Source organism: Bombina bombina, chromosome 5, assembly GCF_027579735.1.
Source record: "Bombina bombina isolate aBomBom1 chromosome 5, aBomBom1.pri, whole genome shotgun sequence".
NCBI lineage: Eukaryota > Metazoa > Chordata > Amphibia > Anura > Bombinatoridae > Bombina > Bombina bombina.
The window spans coordinates 24,429,709-24,450,466 of NC_069503.1; the positions used below are offsets into that span (position 1 = coordinate 24,429,709).

At 44.0% G+C, this 20,758-nt stretch overlaps 1 protein-coding gene across 1 annotated transcript in view; it reads right to left on the reverse strand.

Moving 5' to 3' along the window:
- Positions 1–20,758, reverse strand: part of LOC128661250 (uncharacterized) — a 138,306-nt gene that overhangs the window by 62,150 nt on the left and 55,398 nt on the right. The window contains exon 7 of the mRNA XM_053715526.1: positions 17,151–17,252. Coding sequence (XP_053571501.1) covers positions 17,151–17,252 — 102 coding nt within the window. The remainder of the gene's footprint in view (positions 1–17,150; positions 17,253–20,758) is intronic.

Here is a 20,758-nt window from a genome sequence, read left to right on the forward strand (position 1 = left end):
AAGCACAACTGTCTTCAATTGGTATGGTTGTGCGCTTAGCAAGTGAAGAAACAGCCCCCTCTACCTTAGGGACTGTCTGCCACGAGTCCCGCCTGGGGTCAGTTATGGGGAACATTTTCTTAAAAATAGGGGGGGGGGAACAAAAGGGACACCTGGTCTATCCCACTCCCTAGTAACAATATCCGCAACCCTTTTAGGGATCGGAAACGCATCAGTGTATACAGGGACCTCTAGGTACTTGTCCATTTTACACAATTTCTCTGGGACCACCATAGGATCACAATCATCCAGTGTGGCTAATACCTCCCTGAGCAATACGCGGAGGTGTTCCAGTTTAAATTTAAACGCTAATGAATCTGACTCTGCCTGATGAGAAACCTTTCCTGAGTCAGAAATTTCTCCCTCAGACATCAAATCCCTCACCCCCACTTCGGAGTGTTGTGAGGGTACATCAGATAAGGCTACCAATGCTTCAGACTGCTCATAATCTGTTCTTAAAACAGAGCTATCGCGCTTTGCAGGAAAAACTGGCAGTTTGGATAGAAAGGCCGCAAGGGAATTATCCATGACTGTCGCTAGTTGTTGCAATGTAATAGGGGCAGACGCACTAGAGGTACTAGGCATCACTTGAGCGGGCGTAACTGGTTGTGACACATGGGGAGAGGTAGGCGGACTATCCTCATTACCTTCAGTCTGAGAATCATCTAGGGCCACACTTTTAAGTGCAACAATATGGTCTTTAAAGTGTATAGACATATTAGTGCAATTGGGACACATTCTGAGAGGGGGTTCCACCATGGCTTCTAAACACATTGAACAAGGATTTTCCTTAGTGTCAGACATGTTTAACAGACTAGTAGCATACACAAGCAGGCTTGGAAAACACTTTAATCAAATAAAAAACACAATTTGAAAAAAAAAAACGTTACTGTGCCTTTAAGAAATAAAAAGAGCACACAATTTTACAAAACAGTATGTACCTAAGGCTTTAATATGATTGCACAGCAAGTTTCAGAATGATTAACCCCTTAATGCCCAAACCGGAGCAGCCTAAAGCCAACAACCGGTTAATTAACTACAGCACCTTGCCACAGCTTACTGCTGTGGCCCTACCTGCCCTTAGGGATCAGTTTTGGGGAAATAAAGCTTCTCCTAGGGCCTCAATCAGCAGCTGGACCCTCCATGTGAAGCAGCATGAAACAGACTTTCAATTCTAACTGCGCATCTGAGGCGCGAAATTAGGCCCCTCCCACTCCACTCCGGAGTTGTGAGGCCTACAAAAATCACTTCTAAGTGACTAAATTTATGCCATGTGGATAATAACCCCAGTAAAACACTCCAAAGTGCTTAAAAAGGTGTCTCCAACGAGTATTTCTTAAATAAATAATCGATTGCCCAGCATTAGTGTCAACCAGCCTATTTAGCCCTGTCATGTAAGCATTCAATTCTATACTAAGTCTCAGAACATAGCTTACCCTCCCCACATGGGGATCTTGTCAGTCTTCTAGCATTATCTCAGTCTTGTCTAGAAATAAATGACTGAACATACCTCATTGTAGTCAAGCCTGCAAACTGTTCCCCCCAACTGAAGTTTTCTGGTACTCCTCAGTCCTGTGTGGGAACAGCAGTGGATTTTAGTTACAACATGCTAAAATCATTTTCCTCTCAGCAGAATTCTTCATCACTTTTCTGCTAGAGAGTAAATAGTACAAACCGGTACCATTTAAAAATAACAAACTCTTGATTGAAGATATAAAACTACAAATCTAACACCACATTCACTTTACCCTCCCATAGAGAGACCCTAGTGCTTAGAGCCGGCAAAGAGAATGACTGGGGGGTGGAGCTAGAGGGGGAGCTATATGGACAGCTCTGCTGTGTGCTCTCTTTGCCACTTCCTGTAGGGAATGAGAATATCCCACAAGTAAAGGATGAAGCCGTGGACTGGATACACCTTGCAAGAGAAAACCGATCCAGTTTTACTATACCAATGTGCTCTATTATTCTGATCAAGTTAAGATACAGTGTTATATCACTTTGATCAAATTATAATATATAGAGCATTAACCTACATTGATAACCGCTATTAAGTTAACACTATAATACAATTATAACAAATATAGGCATTCTGTTACGTTAAAATAAGGCAAGTAAACCTTATAGACAACTTTAACTATAGATGATCCAAATGTAACAGTTTCAGTAACATTCCCTGTTAGTATTAAAATTACAAGTATGAACAATATCAGACATAAAAGGATACACAGTATAAACAGATAATAAGGAGAGTGATCTTAAGGCACAAGATGTAACAACATAATGATGACTGAATCAATACTATCTGTCATTTCCTTATTGTTTAGAATTTGGTTAACGGAGTGCTATACATCATAAACAGGATAACACTAACATATACCTCTGACACTGTATATGGTAATGATACGACTCAATGATTTTATAAACCATTATAAGAATCAATTGTGATATAAAAGATGATATAAAGAATCAATTGTGATATAAGAATCATTTGTGATATAAAAAGTATATTGCAAAAGGCAATATACATAAACCTGACTCATGGCAAATATAAGAACAATACATATATTTAGAACTTTATATGAATACATAAAGTGCCAAACCCTAGCTGAGAGTCACACTGACATTAGCTGAGATTACAGGGAGTCAGGAGAGAGGAGTGAATAGAGGTCTGGGGGTGAGTAACTGACATCAGCTGAGATCACAGGGAGTCAGGAGAGAGCAGTGAATAGAGGTCTGGGGGTGAGTAACTGACATCAGCTGAGATCACAGGGGGTGAGTAACTGACTGTCACAGATACCAGAAGGCTAAGGCTATCCCCTACCCCCCTACAACCTCACCCCTGTTGTTTCTCTGTGGTTTTGGGCTCCTCAGAGCAACCACCATCTCTGGAAGCTGTTTGTTTGTGTTGGCTTGTTTTTGTGTTCAGAGAAGAGTTGGTTTATGACCAGGAAAACCCTCCTAGGCTGGCCAGGCTCCTGGAACTCCCGGTCGGCCGCCTCACAATGGACACCCGCCTAACCCCTCTCAGGCTGGCCAGGCTCCTGGAACTCACGGTCGGCCACAGGACAGCAGAACACCCGCTAACTTTAACCCAGGTCGCTCCAGCAACCATGTGCCCCAGAGCTCCGCTCTTTGGGGGATTAGTAGCCCCTGGGGAGTACAAGGGGTGGGGGAATTGCCAGAGGGGAGCTCCTTTGGGAACCGGGGGTTGTGGACACCCCTAACCCCATAACTTCAACGGACTGTAACGCCGGTCCCCAGTAACGAATCATGCTGATTTTTGGACTGTAAAATCTGGGGACCGAGAGCTTTAAAAACATAATTTATGCTTACCTGATAAATTCCTTTCTTCTGTAGTGTGATCAGTCCACGGGTCATCATTACTTCTGGGATATTACTCCTCCCCAACAGGAAGTGCAAGAGGATTCACCCAGCAGAGTTGCATATAGCCCCTCCCCTCTACGTCACCCCCAGTCATTCGACCAAGGACCAACGAGAAAGGAGGAACCAAGGGTGTAGTGGTGACTGGAGTATAATTTAAAAATAATTACCTGCCTTAAAAAACAGGGCGGGCCGTGGACTGATCACACTACAGAAGAAAGGAATTTATCAGGTAAGCATAAATTATGTTTTCTTCTGTTAAGTGTGATCAGTCCACGGGTCATCATTACTTCTGGGATACCAATACCAAAGCAAAAGTACACGGATGACGGGAGGGATAGGCAGGCTCTTTTATACAGAAGGAACCACTGCCTAAAGAACCTTTCTCCCAAAAATAGCCTCCGAGGAAGCAAATGTGTCAAATTTGTAAAATTTGGAAAAAGTATGAAGCGAAGACCAAGTTGCAGCCTTGCAAATCTGTTCAACAGAGGCCTCATTCTTAAAGGCCCAAGTGGAAGCCACAGCTCTAGTGGAATGAGCTGTAATTCTTTCAGGAGGTTGCTGTCCAGCAGTCTCATAGGCTAAACGTATGATGCTACGAAGCCAAAAAGAGAGAGAGGTAGCAGAAGCTTTTTGACCTCTCCTCTGACCAGAGTAAACGACAAACAGGGAAGACGTCTGTCGAAATTCTTTAGTTGCCTGTAAGTAAAATTTTAGGGCACGAACTACATCCAGATTGTGCAGAAGACGTTCCTTCTTTAAAGAAGGATTTGGACACAAAGATGGAACAACAATCTCTTGATTGATATTCCTGTTAGTGACTACCTTGGGTAAGAACCCAGGTTTAGTACGCAGAACTACCTTATCCGAATGAAAAATCAAATAAGGAGAATCACAATGTAAGGCTGATAATTCAGAGACTCTTCGAGCTGATGAGATAGCCATTAAAAATAGAACTTTCCAAGATAACAACTTTATATCAATGGAATGGAGGGGTTCAAACGGAACGCCCTGTAAAACGTTAAGAACAAGATTTAAACTCCATGGTGGAGCAACAGTCTTAAACACAGGCTTAATCCTCGCTAAAGCCTGACAAAAAGCCTGAACGTCTGGCACTTCTGACAGACGTTTGTGTAACAGAATAGACAGAGCTGAGATCTGTCCCTTTAATGAACTAGCAGATAAACCCTTTTCTAAACCTTCTTGTAGAAAAGACAATATCCTAGGAATCCTAACCTTACTCCAAGAGTAACCTTTGGATTCACACCAATATAGGTATTTACGCCATATTTTATGGTAAATCTTTCTGGTAACAGGCTTCCTGGCCTGTATTAAGGTGTCAATAACTGACTCAGAAAACCCACGTCTTGATAAAATCAAACGTTCAATTTCCAAGCAGTCAGCTTCAGAGAAGTTAGATTTTGATGTTTGAAAGGACCCTGTATCAGGAGGTCCTGTTTCAGAGGTAGAGACCAAGGTGGACAGGATGACATGTCCACCAGGTCTGCATACCAAGTCCTGCGTGGCCATGCAGGTGCTATCAGAATCACTGATGCTCTCTCCTGTTTGATTCTGGCAATCAATCGAGGAAGCATCGGGAAGGGTGGAAACACATAAGCCATCCTGAAGTCCCAAGGTGCCGTCAGGGCATCTATTAGGACTGCTCCTGGATCCCTGGATCTGGACCCGTACCGAGGAAGCTTGGCGTTCTGTCGAGACGCCATGAGATCTATCTCTGGCTTGCCCCAACGTCGAAGTATTTGGGCAAAGACTTCCGGATGAAGTTCCCATTCCCCCGGATGAAAAGTCTGACGACTTAAGAAATCCGCCTCCCAATTCTCCACTCCCGGGATGTGGATTGCTGACAGGTGGCAAGAGTGAGACTCTGCCCAGCGAATTATCTTTGATACTTCCATCATTGCTAGGGAGCTCCTTGTCCCTCCCTGATGGTTGATGTAAGCTACAGTCGTGATGTTGTCCGACTGGAACCTGATGAACCCCCGAGTTGTCAACTGGGACCAAGCCAGGAGGGCATTGAGAACTGCTCTCAATTCCAGAATGTTTATTGGCAGGAGACTCTCCTCCTGACTCCATTGTCCCTGAGCCTTCAGAAAATTCCAGACGGCACCCCAACCTAGAAGGCTGGCGTCTGTTGTTACAATTGTCCAGTCTGGTCTGCTGAATGGCATCCCCCTGGACAGATGTGGCTGAGAAAGCCACCATAGAAGAGAATTTCTGGTCTCTTGATCCAGATTCAGAGAAGGGGACAAGTCTGAGTAATCCCCATTCCACTGACTTAGCATGCACAATTGCAGTGGTCTGAGGTGTAAGCGAGCAAATGGCACTATGTCCATTGCTGCTACCATTAGGCCGATTACCTCCATGCATTGAGCCACCGATGGGTGTTGAATGGAATGAAGGGTGCGGCAAGCACTTTGAAGTCTTGTTAGCCTGTCTTCTGTCAGGTAAATCTTAATTTCTACAGAATCTATAAGAGTCCCCAGGAAGGGAACTCTTGTAAGTGGAACGAGTGAACTTTTCTTTTCGTTCACCTTCCATCCATGTGACCTTAGAAATGCCAGTACTAACTCTGTATGAGACTTGGCAGTTTGAAAGCTTGAAGCTTGTATCAGAATGTCGTCTAGGTAAGGAGCTACCGAAATTCCCCGCGGTCTTAGTACCGCCAGAAGAGCACCTAGAACCTTTGTGAAGATTCTTGGAGCTGTAGCCAATCCGAATGGAAGAGCCACAAACTGGTAATGCCTGTCTAGAAAGGCAAACCTTAGATACCGGTAATGATCTTTGTGAATCGGTATGTGAAGGTAAGCGTCCTTTAAGTCCACTGTGGTCATGTACTGACCTTCTTGGATCATGGGTAAAATTGTCCGGATAGTCTCCATTTTGAATGATGGAACTCTTAGGAATTTGTTTAGGATCTTTAAATCCAGGATTGGTCTGAAAGTTCCCTCTTTTTTGGGAACCACAAACAGATTTGAGTAAAACCCTTGTCCCTGTTCCGACCGTGGAACTGGATGGATTACTCCCATTAACAATAGATCTTGTATGCAGCGTAGAAATGCTTCTTTCTTTGTTTGGTTTGTCGACAACCTTGACAGATGAAATCTCTCTCTTGGAGGAGAGTGTTTGAAGTCCAGAAGGTATCCCTGAGATATTATCTCTAGCGTCCAGGGATCCTGGACATCTCTTGCCCAAGCCTGGGCGAAGAGAGAAAGTCTGCCCCCCACTAGATCCGATCCCGGATCGGGGGCCCTCAATTCATGCTGTTTTAGTGGCAGCTGCAGGCTTCCTGGCCTGCTTGCCCTTGTTCCAGGACTGGTTAGGTCTCCAGCCTTGTCTGTAGCGAGCACCAGATCCTTCTTGTTTTGGAGTAGTGGAAGATGATGCTGCTCCTGCTTTGAAATTCCGAAAGGAACGAAAATTAGACTGTCTAGCCTTAGGTTTGGCTTTGTCTTGAGGTAGGGCGTGGCCCTTACCTCCTGTAATGTCAGCGATAATTTCTTTCAAACCAGGCCCAAATAAGGTCTGTCCCTTGAAAGGTATATTAAGTAATTTGGACTTAGAAGTTACATCAGCTGACCAGGATTTTAGCCACAGTGCTCTGCGCGCTTGAATGGCGAATCCGGAATTCTTAGCCGTAAGTTTAATTAAATGTACTACGGCTTCCGAAATGAATGAATTAGATAGCTTAAGTACTCTAAGCCTGTCTGAAATGTCGTCCAGCGTAGCTGAACCAAGATTCTCTTCTAGAGACTCAATCCAGAATGCCGCTGCAGCCGTGATCGGCGCAATGCATGCAAGGGGTTGCAATATAAAACCTTGTTGAACAAACATTTTCTTAAGGTAACCCTCTAATTTTTTATCCATTGGATCTGAAAAGGCACAGCTATCCTCTACCGGGATAGTGGTACGTTTAGCTAAAGTAGAAACTGCTCCCTCCACCTTAGGGACCGTTTGCCATAAATCCCGTGTGGTGGTGTCTATTGGAAACATCTTTCTAAATATTGGAGGGGGTGAGAACGGCACACCGGGTCTATCCCACTCCTTAGTAATAATTTCAGTTAGTCTTTTAGGTATAGGAAAAACGTCAGTACTTGTTGGTACAGCAAAATATTTATCCAACCTACACATTTTCTCGGGTATTGCAACTGTGTTACAATCATTCAGGGCCGCTAACACCTCCCCTAGTAAAACACGGAGGTTTTCCAGCTTAAATTTAAAATTTGAAATATCTGAATCCAATCTGTTTGGATCAGAACCGTCAGCCGCAGAATGAAGCTCTCCGTCCTCATGTTCTGCAAGTTGTGACGCAGTATCTGACATGGCCCTAACATTATCAGCGCACTCTGTTCTCACTCCAGAGTGATCACGCTTGCCCCTTAGTTCTGGTAATTTAGCCAAAACCTCAGTCATAACAGTAGCCATATCTTGTAATGTTATTTGTAATGGCCGCCCAGATGTACTTGGCGTCGCCATATCGCGCACGTCCCGAGCGGGAGATGCAGGTACTGTCACGTGAGGCGAGTTAGTCGGCATAACTCTCCCCTCGTTGTTTGGTGAAATTTGTTCAATTTGTACAGATTGACTTTTATTTAATGTAGCATCAATACAGTTAGTACATAAATTTCTATTGGGCTCCACCTTGGCTTTAGTACAAATAGTACAGGTCTCATCTTCTGAATCAGACATGTTTAACAAACTAGCAAATAAACTTGCAATTTGGAAATACTATACAAGTAAAATACAATGAAAAAAACGAACTGTGCTTGAAAAGCACTGAATATATATAACAGATGAAATCAATCAGCTTTGTAAAACAAAATGCAACTTAGCAAAGGCTTGTACCCAGTAGCAAGAAATAACTAACCCTGAGGCATAAAAAAGTTAAAGAATAAACGTTTTTTATCACAGTCAACTACAATCTTACAGCTCTGTTAGATTACTTCCCTCAAATTAGCTTTGAAGATCCCTGGGTTCTGTAGAGATAAACCGGAACATGCAGGAAGAAACAATGAGCTTTTGACTGAAATTTTTGATGCGTAGCAAAAGCGCCAAAAAAGGTCCCACCCCCTCACACACAACAGTGAGAGAGATTAAAAACTGTCATAATTAGATCCAGCAACTGCCAAGTGGAAAAATAGTGCCCAAACATTTTATTCACCCAGTACCTCAGAAAATGAAAACGATTTTACGTTCCAGCAAAAACGTTTAACATAATTAAGAATTATTAAAAAGCCTGTTGTATTTCTATTAGGCTAAAATCTTATATACACAGTGTAATTCCAGTGAAGTACCATTCCCCGGAATACTAAAATGTAAATTATACATACATGATATAATGTCGGTATGGCAGGATTTTCTCAGCAATTCCATTGTTAGAAAATAAAAACTGCTACATACCTTTTTGCAGAATAAACTGCCCGCTGTCCCCTGATCTGAAGTTTACCTCTCCTCAGATGGCCGAGAAACAGCAATATGATCTTAACAACTCCGGCTAAAATCATAGTAAAAACTCTGGTAGATTCTTCTTCAAACTCTACCAGAGAAGGAATAACACACTCCGGTGCTATTAAAAAATAACAAACTTTTGATTGAAGAAATAAACTAAATAAAATCACCATAGTCCTCTCACACATCCTATCTAGTCGTTGGGTGCAAGAGAATGACTGGGGGTGACGTAGAGGGGAGGGGCTATATGCAACTCTGCTGGGTGAATCCTCTTGCACTTCCTGTTGGGGAGGAGTAATATCCCAGAAGTAATGATGACCCGTGGACTGATCACACTTAACAGAAGAAATGACACAATGGAAGTGCTGCCGCTCCACCGGGATCACCCCGAAACCGCCACCCATAGGTTTTGAGATTATGTGGGACTGTGGCTCCTATGGAGGCGCCGGTCAGTCTGGAGGGGCGGGAATGGCGGGATAATTGTGGGATTGTCCTTTGTCTTATCAAGATGAGCTGTCTGTATAAAAGGAGTGTGTGTTTTCAATAAAATCAGTTCCTGTTTAACCTGAATGCTAGTCTGTCTAGATATTTGGGTGAGCTCCAGCTAAAATCACTTTCCTGAGCTACATAGCAGCCTGTTCCAGGCAGAGGAAGGACACGCTGGAAGAGCTACCTAGTCTGGGTAGCTGGAGTCTGCCACAGGGTGGGACCCTGAGTACTGGTGCTGTCAGGCATCAGGGGTGGCTACAGGCTGTGGTCACTTGCCAGCTACATAGCTGCAGTCGGCAGGGAGGAAGCAGGACCCCTTTTGGCGGAGCTACCCAGTCGGGGTAGCCGGGGTATCCGTCACATTGGCTGGCAGCGGTGGCATCTGCTTCTTTCACACAGTTTCTGCTGACAGAGGAGACGTACTACAGTAGCCGGTAAATATGGAGGCAGAGTTCCTAGGGAGAGTACAAAAGATGCTGACCGGAACAAATGATCCTTGTTCGGAACAGGACGTTCTGGCATGAAGGAACCTTGCCCTCCGAGACCTCTGGTGGGAGGCTCTGCAACAGGAGCAGGAAAATGGAAAGGTCTTCCCCACGAATGACACGAAATTCCGGGTTCGGTGGACCGTGAGACTGCCTTTCCTGGGAGAACAGCCAAATAAGGAATGGCTAGCTGTTCTACATAGACTGATCCAGCAAGAGATGTGGGTGGAGGACAGCTATCGATCCCTCCAATGGCTCACTATGCAAGCGCAGCAATGGCTGGAGGATGGCTCCCCCACAGAGGGTTTTGGCTTCAGCGGCCCTGGATTGCTGTTTACAAAAAGGACAGAGGACCCACAGTTTGGGAGTGAGACAGACCAGGGTCTGGAGGATATCTCTGGGCTCCAAGAGGAACTGCTGGATCTCTTGGAGGAGACCTGGCTGCTGGACGATCTGGATTTTATAATTGACCAGGAGGCACTGGTCAAGGAATACAAGAGGCTGCTGGATCTCGCTAAGCAGCGTGCCAGGGGCATACAGATCTGGGGTGCAGCCCTCTGGGATTCGTGGAGCTCAACCGTGGAGGAGTGGCAGCAAAGAAAAAGGGAACCAGGGCTGCGGGATCCTGATGAGCAGTCTGGCTCTGAGCTTATAGACTTGGACAAGGGAGCCACCCCAGCAGAAGCGCTGACAACAGGGCAGAGAGCCGCCGGCCTCTGCCCAGCACCTGTAACAGCTCCAGGAAACCCGGGAGCGGAGGTAGTCGTCCTCCCTCCCCTTACAGAGAACCCCTTGCAGGTATAGATGGATGTCAATAACTCTCCCCAGCAGCAGAACCCCTTCCTGGGAGAGGAGACAGTCAGTCTCTCTCCCCAGCGGCAGAGCCAGGAGCCGGGAGAGGAGACAGTTGGTCTCTCTCCCCAGCGGCAGAGCCATCCCCTGAGAGCGGAGGTAGTCGTCCTCCCTCCACGTAAACAGAACCCCTTCCCGGGAGTGGAGACAGTCGGTCTCTCTCCCCAGCGGCAGAGCCAGGAGCCAGGAGAGGAGACAGTCGGTCTCTCTCCCCAGCGGCAGAGCCATCCCCTGGGAGCGGAGGTAGTCGTCCTCCCTCCCCATAAACAGAACCCCTTCCGGGAAAGGAGACAGTCGGTCTCTCTACCCAGCGGCAGAGCCAGGAGAGGAGACAGTCGGTCTCTCTCCCCAGCGGCAGAGCCATCCCCTGGGAGCGGAGGTAGTCGTCCTCCCTCCCCGTAAACAGAACCACTTCCTGGGAGAGGAGACAGTCGGCCATTCTCCCCAGCAGCAGAGCCAGGAGCCGGGAGAGGAGACAGTCAGTCTCTCTCCCCAGCGGCAGAACCATCCTCCAGGAGCGGAGGTAGTCGTCCTCCCTCCCCTTATAGAGAAACCCTTGAAGGGAGAGACGGGTATCAATATCTCTCCCCAGCGGCCGAATCCCTTTCTGGGAGAGGAGACAGTTGGTCTCTCTCCCCAGCGGCAGCACAGTTTCCCATGGAGCGGAAGTAGTAGACCTCACTCCCCAGCGGTAGATCTCCTTCTCGGGAGAAGAGACAAACGGACTCTCCCCTCAGTAGTTTGTCAGGGTCTCTACCCTTTTCTTGTCCCGGAGTATTTCTCACAGGGAGCAGGCGTTGCATTGGGCAAGGAGGATAAAAGTGTATTCAGTCATTAATGCAAAAAAGAAAGAAGATTGCACCAATACGTGCAGTCTCAAAGTCTAGGATAGTTAGCACATATAGAGACAGAGACCAATATTTCAATGCAAAAAGTATCTTTTATATAGTATCAAAATGTCATATACATGAAAAGTGCACACAATAATTAAAAAACACATCCATACACACACTTCCATACATACTAATGGGGTTCCCCAATATGTAGCAGGAGCTAACATATAAATGTGGTGCACCACGTACTAAAAATGGAGGCTGTAGATCACAAAAAACAACAGAGGCTGATATCATGCAGTTAGTCAATGCAAAATGTTGCGTAAGCAAGATGTAAAGAGGTTAAGCTTCAGCGTGTTATTCAAAAGATTGCAAGCAAGATGTAATGATGCAGTAAAAACGTGAGCAACAGTCCCAGCCAAATATAATTACTCTGTAAAGAGATTGTTTCAAAACGGTGCATGTAGTCGTCAGTATAGACTTTTTCCACAGTGAAAGTAAACCATGGCCAAAACAAAGTCACTTGTAAATCCCAAACAGGTGGTAAATATGTGGGAATACACAGACAGGTAATCACATACCAGCCGCACCGGGCGGCAAACTTTGTTTCCAAAGCAGGGTAATCCTCATCCGTCCGTGTGATAAACTAACACAATGACAAGTGTTATTTCCATATGCAACCATGGAGCTCTGCATACAACAGGGGAACTTCCCAGCGGGGAACAGCGGTATGAAGTAGCGACCATATTGGGGAACCCCATCAGTTGTCTATGGATGTGTTTTTTAACCCCTTAAGGACACGGCCATTTTTCAATTTCTTTCCCTGAAGGACCAGGGCTATTTTTAAATTTCTGCGGTGTTTGTGTTTAGCTGTAATTTTCCTCTTACTCATTTACTGTACCCATACATATTATATACTCAGTACTGTACTCACACATATTATATACTCATTACTGTACTCACACATATTATATACCGTTTTTCTCGCCATTAAATGGACTTTCTAAAGATACCATTATTTTCATCATATCTTATCATTTACTTTAAAAAAATTATAAAATATTAGGAAAAAAATGGAAAAAAAACACACTTTTTCTAACTTTGACCCCCACAATCTGTTACACATCTACAACCACCAAAAAACACCCATGCTAAATAGTTTCTAAATTTTGTCCTGAGTTTAGAAATACCCAATGTTAACACGTTCTTTGCTTTTTTTTTGCAAGTTATAGGGCAATAAATAGAAGTAGCACTTCGCTATTTCCAAACCATTTTTTTTCAAAATTAGCGCTAGTTACATTGGAACCCTGATATCTGTAAGGAATACCTTAATATCCATTGACATGTATATATTTTTTTTTAGAAGACAACCCAAAGTTTTAATTTATTTATTTGATTTATGCCCATTTTGGTATATTTCATGCCACCATTTCACCACCAAATGCAATCAAATAAAAAAAATTGTTCACTTTTTCCCAAATATTTTCACAAACTTTAGGTTTCTCACTGAAATTATTTACAAACAACTTGTGCAATTATGGCATAAATGGTTGTAAATGCTTCTCTGGGATCCCCTTTGTTCAAAAATAGCAGAAATATATGACTTTGGCGTTGCTTTTTGGTAATTAGAAGGCCGCTAAATGCCACTGCGCATCACACGTGTATTATGCCCAGCAGTGAAGGGGTTAATTAGGGAGCATGTAGGGAGCATCTAGGGTTAATTTTAGCTTTAGTGTAGTGTAGTAGACAACCCTAAGTATTGATCTAGGCCCATCTTGGTATATTTCATGCTACCATTTCACCGCTAAATGCGATCAAATTAAAAAAACGTAAAATTTTTCACAATTTTAAGGTTTCTCACTGAAATTATTTAAAAACTTGTGCAATTATGGCATAAATGGTTGTAAATGCTTCTCTGGGATCCCCTTTGTTCCGAAATAGCAGACATATATGGCTTTGGCGTTGCTTTTTGGTAATTATAAGGCCGCTAAATGCCGCTGCGCACCACACGTGTATTATGCCCAGCAGTGCAGGGGTTAATTAGGTCATTTGTAGGGAGCTTGCAGGGTTAATTTTAGCTTTAGCGTAGAGATCAGCCTCCCACCTGACACATCACACCCCAGGATCCCTCCCAAATAGCTCTCTTCCCTCCCCCATCCCACAATTGTCCCCGCCATCTTAAGTACTGGCAGAAAGTCTGCCAGTACTAAAATAAAAGGTATATTTAAAATTTTAAAAAAATATTGTAAAGCATATTTACATATGCAGCTGTGTAGGATCCCCCCTTAGCCCCCAACCTCCCTGATCCCCCCCCCCAAACAGCTCTCTAACCCTCCACCTCTACCTTACTGGGAGCCATCTTGGGTACTGGCAGCTGTCTGCCAGTACCCTGTTTGCAAATACAAATGTTTTTTTTTTAGGTTTTTTTTTAAAAAAAATTCAATTTTTTCTGTAGTGTAGCTTCCCCCCCCACTGCCAAATCCCCCACCCGCTCCCAGATCCCTTAGATTTATTTTTGTTGGGGATTATATCCCCCCTTACTGCCAGTCTTATATAATTATTTTGCTGTAGTGTAGCGGTTCCCACCCGCTCCCTCCCCGTGCACGCGCCCACCCACCGGCCCCCGTGCGCGCGCCCAACAACCCCGCCCCCGATCCCGCCCCCCTCTCTCTTCAATTTGTCACCGATGGCCGCCCACCTGCCTCCCACGGTCAGCTCCCACCCACCAACGATTGCGGCCATCGATGCCGGTGCAGAGAGGGCCACAGAGTGGCTCTCTCTGCATCGGATGGGGGACAAATGTTATTGCAGGATGCCTCGATATCGAGGCATCACTGCAATAACCGTAAAGCGGCTGGAAGCGATCAGGATCGCTTCCAGCCGCTTTAATCCCCAAAGTCGTACAGGGTACATCGCTGGTCTTTAAAGACCAGGTTGTGTGCGACGTACCCTGTACGACTCGTGTCGTTAAGGGGTTAATTATTGTGTGCACTTTTCATGTATATGACATTTTGATACTATATAAAAGATAATTTTGCATTGAAATATTGGTCTCTGTCTCTATATGTGCTAACTATCCTAGACTTTGAGACTGCACGTATTGGTGCAATCTTCTTTCTTTTTTGCATTAATGACTAAATAGTTTTCTAGGTTGCACTATAGTATATTTATTTTGAGTAATTATTAGGCTTGAGCTTTACTAAGTTTTTTTGTGTTTGTTCTTAAAAGTGTATTCAGTTGGTGCCACATGTTTGGGCACCTGAGCTTTACCTGCCCCACCAAGGTGCAACCTCCACCTCTGGTCTGGGGTGGGAATACAGCTGGGAAACTGGCAATAGCTTTGTTTGTGGCTGGGTAACAGAGTGTCACAGAGAGAGGCAGTGTGGCCATAGAACTTAAGGACACTAGAACTTGTGGGACAGCAATTGTTTTGGAGCCGACCTTAGAAAACTTGTTCGGGACGTTGTCTTATGTGACTATCCCTACGCCCAGGGTGCAGGGTATAAACGTCAGCAGGAACCCCCCAGGATGCCCCAAGCTCAGGAGAGATGGGATAACCTCTCCCAGCAACCGAGAAGTGGAGGGCCACCGTCGGACAGCCCCAGGCCGACCTGTTAATGGTCTAGCCGGGTCTGCCGAACTGGAGGGGGGGAGATGTCACAGATACCAGACAGCTAAGGCTATCCCCTACCCCCCTACAACCTCACCCCTGTTGTTTCTCAGTGGTTTTGAGCTCCTCAGAGCAACCACCATCTCTGGAAGCTGTTTGTTTGTTTTGGCTTGTTTTTGTGTTCAGAGAAGAGTTGGTTTATGACCAGGAAAACTCTTCTAGGCTGGCCAGGCTCCTGGAACTCCCGGTCGGCCGCCTCACAATGGACACCAGCCTAACCCCTCTCAGGCTGGCCACGCTCCTGGAACTCACGGTTGGCCACAGGACAGCAGAACACCCGCTAACTTTAACCCAGGTCGCTCCAGCAACTATGTGCCCCAGAGCTCCGCTCTTTGGGGGATTAGTAGCCCCCGGGGAGTACAAGGGGTGGGGGAATTGCTGGAGGGGAGCTCCTTTGGGAACCGGGGGTTGTGGACACCCCTAACCCCATAACTTCAACGGACTGTAACGCCGGTCCCCAGTAACGAATCATGCTGATTTTTGGACTGTAAAATCTGGGGACCGAGAGCTTTAAAATGACACCATGGAAGTGCCGCCGCTCCACCGGGATCACCCCGAAACCGCCACCCATAGGTTTTGAGATTATGTGGGACTGTGGCTCCTATGGAGGCGCCGGTCAGTCTGGAGGGGCGGGAATGGCGGGATAATTGTGGGATTGTCCTTTGTCTTATCAAGATGAGCTGTCTGTATAAAAGGAGTGTGTGTTTTCAATAAAATCAGTTCCTGTTTAACCTGAATGCTAGTCTGTCTAGATATTTGGGTGAGCTCCAGCTAAAATCACTTTCCTGAGCTACATAGCAGCCTGTTCCAGGCAGAGGAAGGACACGCTGGAAGAGCTACCTAGTCTGGGTAGCTGGAGTCTGCCACAGGGTGGGACCCTGAGTACTGGTGCTGTCAGGCATCAGGGGTGGCTACAGGCTGTGGTCACTTGCCAGCTACATATCTGCAGTCGGCAGGGAGGAAGCAGGACCCCTTTTGGCGGAGCTACCCAGTCGGGGTAGCCGGGGTATCCGTCACACTGACATTAGCTGAGATTACAGGGAGTCAGGAGAGAGGAGTGAATAGAGGTCTGGGTGAGTAACTGACATCAGCTGAGATCACAGAGAGTCAGGAGAGAGCAGTGAATAGAGGTCTGGGGTGAGTAACTGACATCAGCTGAGATTACAGGGAGTCAGGAGAGAGGAGTGAATATAGGTCTGGGGGTCAGTAACAGACATCAGCTGAGATCTCAGTAAGTCAGGAGAGAGCAGTGAATAGAGGTCTGGGGGTCAGTAACAGACATCAGCTGAGATCACAGGGAGTCAGGAGAGAGCAGTGAATAGAGGTCTGGGGGTGAGTAACAGACATCAGCTGAGATCACAGGGAGTCAGGAGAGAGCAGTGAATAGAGGTTTGGGTGTGAGTAACTGACATCAGCTGAGATCACAGGAAGTCAGGAGAGAGCAGTGAATAGAGGTCTGGGGTAAGTAACTGACATCAGCTGAGATCACAGGAAGTCAAGAGAGAGCAGTGAATAGAGGTCTGGGGTAAGTAACTGACATCAGCTGAGATCACAGGAAGTCAAGAGAGAGCAGTGAATAGAGGTCTGGGGGTGAGTAACTGACATCAGCTGAGATCACAGGAAGTCAGGAGAGAGCAGTGAATAGAGGTCTGGGGGTCAGTAACAGACATCAGCTGAGATCACAGGAAGTCAGGAGAGAGCAGTGAATAGAGGTCTGGGTGTGAGTAACTGACATCAGCTGAGATCACAGGAAGTCAAGAGAGAGCAGTGAATAGAGGCCTGGGGGTCAGTCTCAGACAATGGCTTCTGGTTTAGATCTTCAGTGCCAGAACAGACCTTGCAATAATATTAGAGAAACAGCAAACAAGAATTATAGGACCACTTACAATATAACAATAACAGTAGAAGTCAATAGTAAATATAAACGTTTCTCACCATAAACTGGGGTTCCCACTTTTACAACATATATTGTGGTCACATGACTCTCGGTATCTGGCGCATCTGCTTCTGACTTCACCGCTAAACTCTCTGGAGAACCTGACAACAAGGAATAAACCTGTCATGTATAGCAGGTAATGGGCTCAGTTATCTAATGTCAGATCACTGTATTGCACCAGCCGTGCTACATCTCTCTATTAGCCGGTGGGTTATGGGTAATGGCCAGACACACAACAGAATATAATACGGCAGGTTTTCCTGTTATTAGTGCTAGACTCATTCATACAATCACACATAGATATCGCGCAAGTGTGATAATAATATAAGGATCCGATGCTCTAAACCTCTGCGCTCTGGCGAGATTAGAGGTCTCGTTAGGTCATTCCCTTGAGAGCTGTTTATTACATTACCTGGGTGTGAAGCTGAACAAACATTACAATATGATATAAAACCCCCAAGGATTGTGCGTGATTTACCTCTACGTCATCAGGACATCAGAACAGACATTTACCAAGAATATGAGAACCAAACTTTTTATTTCAGAATTCAGACACAATGTACAATTTTAGAAAAGTTACTATGTTACTTTTATTATCAAATTAACTTTGTTCTCTTAATATTCCTTGTTGAAATGCAGGTAGGTAAGCTCAGGAGTGTGCACGTGTCTAGAGCACTATATGGCAGCAGTTTTGCAAGAATGCATTTAATGGGACACTCAAGTCAAAATTAAACTTTCATGATTCAGATAGAGCAGCAATTTTAAACAACTTTCCAATTTATTTCAATTCACAAAATGTGCACAGTCTTTTTATATTTATACTTTTTGAGTCACCAGCTCCTACTGAGCATGTGTAAGAATTCACAGAATATACATATATGCATTTGTGATTGGCTGGTAGCTGTCACATGGCATGTGTATGCATTAGTGATTGGCTGATGGCTGTCACATGGTACAGGGGGAGTGGAAATATACATAACTGAAATCTGTCAGGAAAAATGCTCATCTGAAGTTCAGACTAAGTGTTATTACGTTATTTTTTTATCAGGCGTTTGTTGTCTATGCAAATCTACTGTATTTACCGCTGCTTTAACAATTTTATTCTTTCAGCTGACACAATGCTCAAAAGCATTCTTGCAAAACTGCTGCTGTATAGTGTTCCACACACGTGCACCCTGCCTACCTAGGTAGTCTCTTCAACAAAGAATACCACAAGAACTTAATATATTTGATAAAAAAAGAAAATTGAAAGCTTTTTAAAAAAATCTGTATGCTATTCTAATTATTAAATACAGAATGTGTGCTGCATGTCCCTTAATGTGGGGATAATGTACAAAAATCGCACTCGGCAGCACTAGTTGGCAAGAAAGGGTTAACAACCTGATCTACACAACTGTACCTGGCTCCCTGGTACAGACTATACACTCTGTCTGATATAGGAACAGTGCAGATAGTTTAGTCTCCGAAACCTACTCAGATTATATTTGATATATTTAACAAAAACACACCCAGTAAAACCAAATACCTGCCCAGGAGTACTTGGTGAGTATGAGATTCAGGATGAGAGCACAGAAATACTTGGTGAGTATGAGATTTAGGATGAAAGAGCAGAAATACTTGGTGAGTATGAGATTCAGGATGAGAGCACAGAAATACTTGGTAAGTATGAGATTCAGGATGAGAGCACAGAAATACTTGGTGAGTATGAGATTCAGGATGAGAGCGCAGAAATACTTGGTGAGTATGAGATTCAGGATGAGAGCGTAGAAATACTTGGTGAGTATGAGATTCAGGATAAGAGCGTAGAAATACTTGGTGAGTATGAGATTCAGGATGAGAGCACAGAAATACTTGGTGAGTATGAGATTCAGGATGAGAGCGCAGAAATACTTGGTGAGTATGAGATTCAGGATGAAAGAGTAGAAATACTAGGTGAAAAAGGGTGTGTGTACAAGCGCTAAGGTAATCCCCAAGCTGTATCCAAACAGAGATCCTAACCAACCTCCAAAAAATATGCACAAGTAGTAAGAAGTGAATACAGCGCCAACAAGAGGCCAAGGGATAAATATACTCACAGAGAGATAAAAGAAGATTATTTAATGAACCATGTTAAAAAGCATCAGTAATAAAAGACTATATATAAAAAATGTAAAAAGCACATATAAATAAAATTACAAATACAGGAATATCTTACAGAAGCGGCTCAAAGGGCCAAAGCTGATAATTACAATAAAAACAGAGGTAATAACAGGTGATCAGTGTGAGTGGTACACCAGAATAAGAGTGTATACTGATAAAACAGAATTAGCCTAAGTACAACTGTAGCAAGTGCATCAAGCAAAAAACTAATAAACAATAATACAAACAATAGTGTTCAAAATTAGTGTTACAAAAATAGTGTTACAAAAAATAGAAAAATGCACTGCAGTGCAAAAAAAGGGGGGTAGCAAAATAATTGTATAGATACAATCAAATAGTGAGTGAGTGCAAATGGATATAAAAATGCTTGCTACTAAATCCAGTGAGGTTAAGATATAATTAAATAAAATACACAATATGCAATAACATAAAAAATAAAAAATAAAATATAAAATATAATCCAAAAAAGTATTCAAAAAGTTGATCAACAAATGTTAGTGAAGAACAAAAATAAGTCAATCAAAACAAAAAAATGGAAAAAAATGGGTGATGAAAAGCAAGGTGAAAGTGAGGAAATTGATTCCTTCCAATGTTAGTTACTTTAACAGATCCAAATTCCTGAGTGTGGTTGCTGAAGTAGCTGATTGGATCCTAGCACCTGTCAGCTGCTCCTATAGTATCCTAAAAAGTGTCCCTGTAAAAAAAGAAATTCACAACATAGTGTATCCAATATGAGAATGAAGTAAAGATTAAAGTAATGCTTACCAATATGTCAACGCGTTTCTGCCCTCAAAAAAGGGCCTTTCTCAAGACTAGAATATTGGTAATGGCAGCTGGCCTTATATACAGTTTAGAAGTAGCCTATATGGTAGTTTAATTGATTAATTGTATTGTTTGGGCGCCAAATCCCTCCACTTCCTGTGTAACATCTAAAAGATTCCCCCATAAAGTGTAGTATCACTTCCTGTGTAACATCTAAAAGATTCCCCTCCACTTCCTGTGTAACATCTAAAAGATTCCCCCATAAAGTGTAGCATCACTTCCTGTGTAACATCTAAAATATTCCCCTCCACTTCCTGTGTAACATCTAAAAGATTCCCCCATAAAGTGTAGTATCACTTCCTGTGTAACATCTAAAAGATTCCCCTCCACTTCCTGTGTAACATCTAAAAGATTCCCCCATAAAGTGTAGCATCACTTCCTGTGTAACATCTAAAAGATTCCCCCATATGGCAAACCGGAAGTATATAAATTTTCCCGGATTAATTTTATACATATCTAAATATATAGGTCATTCAAAAGGCATGTATATGGCCTTAGATTTATCCAGTTGTTTCTTTCTCGATTGCCGGTATCTTTGTTTTGGCTTACCAGTTTCAAGCCCAATATCGGAGCTACCCGGTAGTGACGTAACCGTTGACGTCACTTCCGGTCCGGCGATATTACATAGACAAGCCGCTAGCAACAT